Source organism: Ruditapes philippinarum, unplaced genomic scaffold (assembly GCF_026571515.1).
Source record: "Ruditapes philippinarum isolate M1 unplaced genomic scaffold, ASM2657151v2 ctg2116_1_1_1_1, whole genome shotgun sequence".
Lineage (NCBI taxonomy): Eukaryota > Metazoa > Mollusca > Bivalvia > Venerida > Veneridae > Ruditapes > Ruditapes philippinarum.
The window spans coordinates 246,842-256,280 of NW_026864579.1; the positions used below are offsets into that span (position 1 = coordinate 246,842).

The 9,439-nt window shown below is 34.4% G+C and overlaps 1 protein-coding gene across 1 annotated transcript; it reads right to left on the bottom strand.

The window, feature by feature from the left end:
* Nucleotides 1–1,123: 1,123 nt before the first annotated feature.
* On the bottom strand, nt 1,124–3,753 carry LOC132726154 (uncharacterized). The gene is made up of 3 exons (XM_060711423.1): nt 3,669–3,753; nt 2,387–2,614; nt 1,124–2,131 (listed from the first exon to the last, which is right to left on the bottom strand). Exons 2-3 carry the CDS (start codon nt 2,600–2,602, stop codon nt 1,139–1,141), a joined length of 1,209 nt encoding a protein of 402 aa, XP_060567406.1. The 5' UTR covers nt 2,603–2,614; nt 3,669–3,753; the 3' UTR covers nt 1,124–1,138.
* Nucleotides 3,754–9,439: the final 5,686 nt, after the last annotated feature.

Sequence of the window (9,439 nt, forward strand, 5' to 3'; positions counted from 1 at the left end):
TTTTGTGTTTAACTTTTGCACTTCACTTTATCTTACAGGATTCTCATGCCTTTTGCTAACCAAACCAGGTTTAAAAGGATAGTAAAACCGGGCGAAATCCTAAAATCCTAAACATGCCCCAAAAAATAACACCCATACCATGGAAAAATTTTTTTTATTAAGAAAAAAAATTAAAATCATCTTTTCATCCAACTACGGCAAACCGGAAGGCTGTGGTTTTCGGGGAAACTGGCCGGAAGTAGAACAGACAAGCCCTCCATCCCTTTTTTTGAACCGTAATAGTACTAGGGGTTTTTCATCGGGGAAATTTTTCACCCAGAGGTTTTGTCATGGTGAAGTAATCAGGGTTAAAGGGTACTCCGGTTTCTATGGCGACCTTTTATCAATGAGGGCTTTTTCGCCTCTCCCCCCGGGCATCGGTTAAATTTCTGTGGGGGTCACTTTTTAAAATAGTGGGGTCTGAAAAAAACGTAAACAAAACACTCTTAAATAAAATTGCATGTAAAAATCTACACTAATTTACCAATTTATTTTTAAGTTAATTCAGTACAAATGCACTTGAATCATTGACATCAGATATTGTATTTCTTATCTTTTATATTAAGACTTGTGCATTGTGCACAGGTTTAACTATAATAAACGTTTTCTCTTGGCGTATGTGTTGCACAGAAAAAAGTAGATTATAATAATGATCTTCATTATAAAACACTTATTTTGGATTTCATAGTTCGACTAAATAAAAAATGGCCCATATAAATCAAATACCAGATCATTTCATATTTATAATACTTAGATATTGAAAACCTTTTAGTATGCTATTTTCATAATTAAAATTGCCAAACCTCGTCCCTTGTTTCAGCAAAATCAAATCGTTTTAAAACTGTTATAACATTTCGAATTTGAATTATTAAACAATTAAATTGCTAATCAGTTCTGTTAACGCAAATGTAACCGATTTATTAAATTCATAATATTAATATTTAATCATTAGGAAATCACCGAACACCAAATAAAGTACATTTGTTTTTACATTTTACATAATTTGGTTATTTTCAGAACGTGACTTAAACTTAAAGATAATGTGATCTTAATTGATAAATTTTGAAATATCTGTCTTATCAAAAGATCAAGGACGTCATTACGTTACCTTTACTGTTCTATTAATGAAATTAAAATCGCATGTTGTCCACGTGACATTGTTAAACGGCCACCAGAACGAAGAAGACATACACGCCGCAAAGCCAACCCTTTTAGGCCGCGTCCATGCCGCGTGACAGGCAGCCAAACCTCCGTGAGAGTATCCCATGAACCCAATGTTATCACGTTGTGTCGATAGTCTACTAATCGACAAGTTTTGCACTCGTGGATACACTGTGTCTAACAGGAAATCTATCGTGTCGTCTAATTTCCCGCCAGTGTAGTACCGGTACCCACATTTATCTTTGAGGACTTGGAACCAGGCGGGGGTGTACTCGATTGTTGTGTTAGGATAACAGTTATTGCATCGATTAGAATACGTTCCACTTGCACAATACATTTCCGAACCAACGGGAGTTGTAAGCAGTGTGGTGCGGCGAGAGTTGTAATCTGAGAATCCAATTACTACAAATTCTTCAGTGACACTGTGTTCAAGCATCAGTCCTTCAAATACATAGGGTTTAATTTCGGAATAACCGGAAATCAGGTCAGGTACGAACAATACAGCATATGTTTTGTATGTGTTTTCCTTAAAACTTGGCGGGAATATTATAGAAACGCTTCTATTGCCGCCAATTTGCGGTGATTCTACAATAATATGGTCAGAACTACTAGATGTTGAATAGAACCAAGGGTACACAACGATTTCCGGTTTGGAATTAAAGTAACTGGATGATTTTGCCAATGGCAAAGATACTGCAAAGTTTGCCCCCAACATGTCATCAAAGTCGTCTACTAGAACACGATACTGTAATTTTCCGTTATCAAGGAACGCCTTATCTTGGCATTCCATGCATTGAAAACCGTCTATAGAGGAACGATAATCGATCTGTATTTGCCACGTGTCCTGCGAAGTCTTCTGTAGTTGCTTCCCCTTAATCCAATTCAAACCGAGGCCATTACCTCTAATAAATAGACTACCGTCGCCAGGTTTCTGCAAACGACAAAATAAAACGTACATATTATTCAGGGTTTTCACACATGACTATGGGTACACAATAAACAAGCAAGGTATTTATTTTTACAAAGATAATCAAGTTCCTTCTGCACCTCACCTCACCTTTCTTATGTAAACATGCATGCATTTCCACTAAAATTTCAAAACGTTAGTATATTGTTCCTGAACTATAAAATACTAACGTTGGTGTAGTGAAAATACTAAGCGCGAACGTATTTTCAAAATACATACTTGTAGACTTGCTTCCGGATACTTTACTGTGATTGTAAACGTCAGATTGTCCCTGACGTCAATATTTAACATAACCAGGCAGCGTCCACTCAAACACGTACCAGCGTTCCCGTCTGACGTCGTGCATGACTGACCTTCACTGCATGACCCGGATGTGAACTCAATACACGAGGTAAGCGTAACCGCCAAGATGATTGTGTACGGTGATATCCGCATTATTCTTCGGACCTTCAAAAATAAGCACTTTTAAATGATCGGTATCGAGTTGTGAGACAAGTACAGTCGTTGAATTTTATATCCCCCCACAATCTGATTAAAATCATCTCTAAATAACGCTCCGCTTTCGGATCTGACCATGACCAAATACTCGGTGGCCTTTCAAACAGTCAATCATCGGCTTTGATCTAATTTTAACCCTTTGAAAACAAATACTGAGTATGTAATTTTCACGATTTTAGAACAAACAAGGCCTTGTCCATATAGCCAGCAGGTAAACTGGCAGAACAACCTTGCCGATCAAAAATTGACTGTATTATTTCAAGTTGATTTGTTAAAAAAATACATCAAATATTTTTTTTCTAAAAAAATCATCAATTCGTTGAACTTTCAGGAGTAACAGTATTTTGATACTTCTTCTAATATGTTCGAGTGCATGGCTAAAATAGCTTTCACGGGAAATCTGAACGTCATAAAAGAAATAAGTACATCTGAACTTTAGTCAGATTGATATCCCCCATTGAATACTGGTTATTAGTAACCACAAAAAGCGGACGACAGATTATGCAAGTTCATATTTTAATTACTCATTTTATGGCATAATGATGATGATGATGATGTTAACGATGAACAACAACAACCATAAAAGTGATGATGAAGATGATGATAAGCAACAACAACAGCAGCAGCAAACATCAATTATAAAAATTATAATCAATATCCCAGTAGACTTCAAAAAAGGGTTTGGACAGTGAGAAGCAATACACATTTACTACACTGTTCTCAATTTTCTTTTTTATATTTCTGATCGTACGCCCCCATAAAATAGTGTTTTTTTATTAATGTTGTATTCCAATTTAAAAAGGGGGGGCGTGGGGGATTTTGTTTTTAATTATATCTTCATTAAGACTCAAAAAAACCGGTCTGCAATATTCTAATTTTTAGTTAGGTTCGGGGTGATCACATTTTATCCTGATTGTCATTTAAGTTGTAAACGTCAGGTAAAGATTGTCATGAAAGAATTTCTTATTAATAAAATAAATAAAAACTATATGAAATTACTTACCTTATGTATTTCCTAATTGCTGTTTTCAAGTCATCTAATTATGTTAACCATACAATGATTTATATAATACAAATGTACTTTAATTGTGGGACATACAGATAGCGGAATTTTTAATCTTTTTTTTATTACTGAATCCTTCACCTTGCAGTTCGTTATGAAATGAAGAAATTATTACACAATGACACACTTTTTTGGTTGGGTGACACCAAACTTTGTAATGCTAGCTGTACTGGTCACACCGGCCAGGTCAACATGGCCCATAGTGTTTTATTTGGTAGGGTTTTAAGATTTAACTTTGGCGTTAAAACTTTCCAGTTATACTGATATGTGGGGTGGGGGCAAGGTGTACGTCAGTGCGTGCATTATTTCAAACACAAATCACATAATTATATAAGCTCGCATGAAATTAAGCAAAGTCACCGATGAAAACAACCTAGACAACTTAAGATGTTTTACTATTATTATCAGATGGTTGTTTAAATGATGTCTTTGGCTTCAATGTAGAAATGATCTCAGTAATGCAAAACATGGATTAGGATATAAAGATAACAATAAGTTTAGTTTTACGACCAAACAACACAAATTTGGTAAAAAATTAACATTAATTCTATTAGTTACGGTAGCGTCCTGGAGCCAAGTTGTTTTGTTGAATAAAAAAGTAAAACCCAGACGAAGGAGTTTAAAAAGCCTAACTGCTTATTTGACTAAAATAAATATAAACTGACACGACTTCCATGGGTTTAGTTTTACGGTCAGACGACACAAATACGATTTCATATCAAATGACTTTTTTTACGATACTTTTGGTCGGGTTTTACGTCGCAATAACACAGTAAATGTAATACTCCGACTTTCTTTCAGCTTTACTGGTGATAGAAGATCCATGATTCCAGGGCTAACGAGTATAACCACTTTCTGGAGATAGCTTGCTTCAATGAAAAAATCATAGAATCCAAGTCTCTGGCGGGACTTGAACCAACAGCGGTGAGAACCTAGAGGTTTTGTGATGAATTATTATAAAAAAGTTAGTCAACGCATGACATTGAAACATCTGTTACAAATTTAGTATCATTTTAACCTTGAAAAGTTGTACACACTTAGTTTATAGCTGGCAATGGGTTTTTTTATATTTAATGACGTAATGGAAAATTTTAATAAGTACGGAATGCATGCTTATGCAACGAGCTTTTAGCAGTATATTAATGCCATTTGTAAATGTCCTAGCATGAATTTCTGTATAAATGCTATACATTTTGGGTTTGAAGCGTAAATATATCTAACTATGTTAAAAAAATTTAGACGCCGACAGAATCACCGAGTAGTTTTAAAACTAGTAATGTGACTTGAACAAACCCTTGAAGTTACAATAACAGATATTATGGATAAAGTTTGACTGTAACAAACCTAAATTATTAATTCGACATTTTCTTTAATGTTTACAGAAATCACTGTGACACGTGGGTCAGGTTAGGAAACCACCATTTTATTCTTTATAAGAAGAAAAGTTTTGTTCCTGTGACTGCCTAGGGTATTCATTTTGAGGTCATTTACAGATAAATTAATGAAAAATTCAAAACGAAGAAATGAAAATTTTGCCTGTGTATCTCTTTAATATGCGTGTGTGCACGTTCTTGCGTGATTGTACTGCGGGGTCCTAAAATATTATCGAAATCTTCACAAACGTTAAAATTACACATCAGTTATAAATATATAATTTTTTACAATACGTCAATTAGGAAAAAAATGATATGAAGAAAGGATTTTTAGAGAAAAAAAAAAACGTTTTAATTATGTTTATTATATACGAATACATACACACATTTTTAATTTTACTTTGTACATGTATATAAGTTCGAAATTAAAATATCATATCCACATACTAATGGAATAAGTACCACGCTTGTTGAGAGTAGTTTCGACATTTTGTACCGGTGTATATACGTTGTTGAAAGAATTTAAAGGGAAGTAAGTAAGGAAACATTTTTTCTTACCGCCTGGTGGTAGTTTCCCTTATTATTTGTTATGTCGTGGTAGAAGTATGCCACTATAGATATCTAACACTAAAATAGCTTTAGTACGTTAAAGAATTGAGTACCGCTCAAGCCGATGTTGCACTTATTCATTATCACTCACGTACAGACTCAATCAAAGCTACTCTGCAATTTTCATGTAATTTAGCGGTGATTTGTGCAACCCATGATAAGAAGTAATGGTAAGTACCTTTAATCACGTCTAACGTGATAAAATGAAAAGAAAAGGCCCATAAAAATTAAAAGAAAATGCCTGTAAAACAAAACATTGCATATAAAACACAACAATATTTATGAAATATCACAGACAAAACATATATAACAAAAAGTTATATATCTCAACAAGCGTGGTACTTATTCCATAAAGTTAAACCTATATGTTTGTAAAGAATGATGCAATATCTATTCAAAGGAATGTCAGACAAAAACGAAAAATCAGACATAAATGGATCAGCACACAAAAATGGAACAGCACACATAAACGGAACAGCACATATAAACTAAACAGCACATATAAACTAAACAGCGCATATAAAAAGAACATCACATATAAACGGAATAGCGCACAAAAAAGAACAGCTCATATAAAAAATAACAACATGTATAAAAAAGAACGGCACATATAAACGGAACAGCACATATAAAAAGAACACGCCATATAAAAGAAAAGCACGTACAAAACGAACAGCACATATAAAAAGAACTGCACATGTAAACGGAACAACACATATAAACAAATCATCACACATAAAAAGAACAGCACACGTAAACGGAACATCACAGAGAAACGGAATATAACACATAAAAAAGAACAAGACATATATAAATGGAACATCACACATAAACAGAACATAACACATTAAAAGAACAGGACATATTAACGGAACATCACACATAAACGGAACACCACACATAAAAGAACAGCACACATAAACGGAACAGCAAATTTAAAAAGAACATCACATATAAACGGACCATCACACATAAACGGAACAGCACTCATAAAAGACCCATCCATACATGAAGGGAACATCACATATAAACGGAACATCACACATGAACGACACATCACACATAAATGGAACAGCACACATAAACGGAACATCGCATATAAATGGAGCAGCACACATAAAAAGAACAACATACATTTAAAAGAACGACAGAGAAAAAAATGAAAATTACACATAAACGGAACATCACACATAAAATGAACAGCAAATTAAAAAGAAGAGCACACTTAAACGAACATCGCAAATAAACGGAACAGCACACATAAAAAGAACAACGCATATAAAAGGAACATTACATATAAATGAAACATCACACATAGACGGAATATCACATATAAACGGAACATCACACATAAAAAGAACAAACACATAAATGGAACAGCCATAGCACTCGAACTCAGTTACAAAAGAAAGTGTGCACTTAGTACCTTGGAAATTCTGTATACTTGCTTGAGTAAATTAAGTGGCAAATTTTGTATCAAAATTTGCCGAAACTTTGCATCAAAATATGCCGATATATATTTACCAAACAATGGTTTACTTTACTTTTAAATTTGATTGTTATCCGAGAGTTTGTTCCGTGTAAATCTAGGGTAGGTGAAAATTAAAAGTTGCTTAATTTAATTTAATTGTCAATATTTTGTTTAGTACCGTGACAATAAATCAATATCTGTTGCGTCCGTCTCGTCTAAGAATCAACGTAAGTGGATCGATACCACATGGAACCTGACATAACGCAATAAGGACCTGGGTTTGAATCATGTTACAACCAAAACATCAAGTATCCCAGGCAAAAACAACAACAACAAAAAAAACACCAAAAAAACAACAACAAAAACGAAAAAAAAAAAACGAAAACAATTTCGGAAAGCACAACTTTTCAACTTTTACTTTTCATCTTTCAGTTGTTTACAGACTACCAAAGTTGTGATAATAATCAAAAATCAATCAGATGTAAACAATCGGGTATTCAATACATTTCTGCAAATTTGTATAGTTAATATTGCTTATATATATTGCTGAAATAAGTATACAAAACTACCATATAACTTTTTTATGCAACTCAGTAGATGAAACGAAACATCGTTTGATCGTCGTTAAAAATGAAGCAGCACATACAAAACAAAACAAGTACGTAATGACACTTTATATAATAAAGGAAATAGCAGCTATAACGGGGTGATATTTGTTTCCTTCTAAATCAGTTCTGAAACCAAACGATACTTGACTGTTGATTTAAAAGACGCTTTAAAATAATATATTTGTTATTTCCGTAAGCATTCTTATTCTTCTGTTTGGCATTTCCATATATTAGCCAGATATTGCTATACATCATTGTTGTCTACACAATTCTCGATGATTTGTTGCTTGTCTTTAGGCAATATCAGCGTGGATAACTTGGTTAAACAATAATTCATGAATAAATATAGTACGGCGTCCTGTTTGGGCCATCGCGAAACAAACATAACTCAAAATAATAAAAAATACAAACAAAAATACGATGGTGAAATGTCGAAATAACAACCACTGGGGAAATGTGGAAGATACGATGATGAAAAGTCGAGAGTACGGTGGTGAAAAGTCGTATCTAAGAAGCCACGCTGGTGAAACTCGATATCATTTCGTGTTTTCAACCTCGTACGTTCGACATTTGATCATCGTGGTTTTGTTATTTCGACTTTTCACCATCGTACGTTCGGCTTTTTATCAACGTGGTTTCGACTTTTTACCATCTTACTATCGACCTTTTCCATCGTGGTTTCGGTATTTCAAGTTTGCACCATCGTTGTTTCGTTATTTCGAGTTTTCACCATCGTTGGTTGTTTCGTTATTTCGAGTTTTCACCATCGTTGTTTCGTTATTTCGAGTTTTCACCATCGTTGTTTCGTTATTTCGAGTTTTCACTATGGTTGGTTTCTGTCATTCTTCTTTTGAGAATGAATCAAACAAGAACAAAAAACTCGTTCTATGTATTTCTGTAAATGTTACATATAAAGAAATATGAAAATATCACTTGGACATTTGTAGGAAATTATTTTTCATTTAGATAAAAAATTTCAACTTTTACTTACTTGTCTTTATAGTTGACCCATCCGTGCATTATGTCTGGCATGAACTGGTAACCTAAATAGAACCGACGGCGTCCTGCAGAAAGAAGCCGAAACCCTGTCGGTATTCGAACCAACAGCGATGTGGAGTAAGTGGTTTAAAGTCAACGACCTTAACAACTCAGCCACGGACGCCTCAACAGTGATATAGGCAATATGCATTGAGCATGTTTTATAATATACTAATTTTTAGAACAATGCTGTCAGTAGATGACATACATGAATATGGGTATTTTTTCTCTTGGTGTATCTACTGTCAAATTCCGGTTGCCCGTATTTGCAACACCCCCAGTAGCATTATTTGATTATTTTAGGTAGTGCACGGATACACCAGTTCACCATTCCAGAAGTGACCCTTTTTCCCGAACATGACAGATGTAGAGCACCAATTAATGGGATCTCGGATTTTAAGATTTTGCTCGAACGACCAATTGTTGGGGAGGATAGAACCTGCGCCTCTGGATTTCTAGGCAATCGCGTTACCACCGGACAGATCTGTTTCTTTACGGGTTGAATTTCCGCATTTCAGAGACAACATAATCTCTTGATTTAACGTTAAATAAAAACGTTAATCCTTTTAAAGCTGCACGCCTCCTGATGAGCCAAAACATTTCGATAAAATC

Coding starts and splice junctions, on each gene's coding strand:
- LOC132726154 (XM_060711423.1), bottom strand. CDS start 2,602: ATGCGGATATCACCGTACACAATCATCTTGGCGGTTACGCTTACCTCG. Junction 2,132..2,386: donor ATCCGGAAGCAAGTCTACAA/GTATGTATTTTG, acceptor TGTCGTTTGCAG/AAACCTGGCGACGGTAGTCT.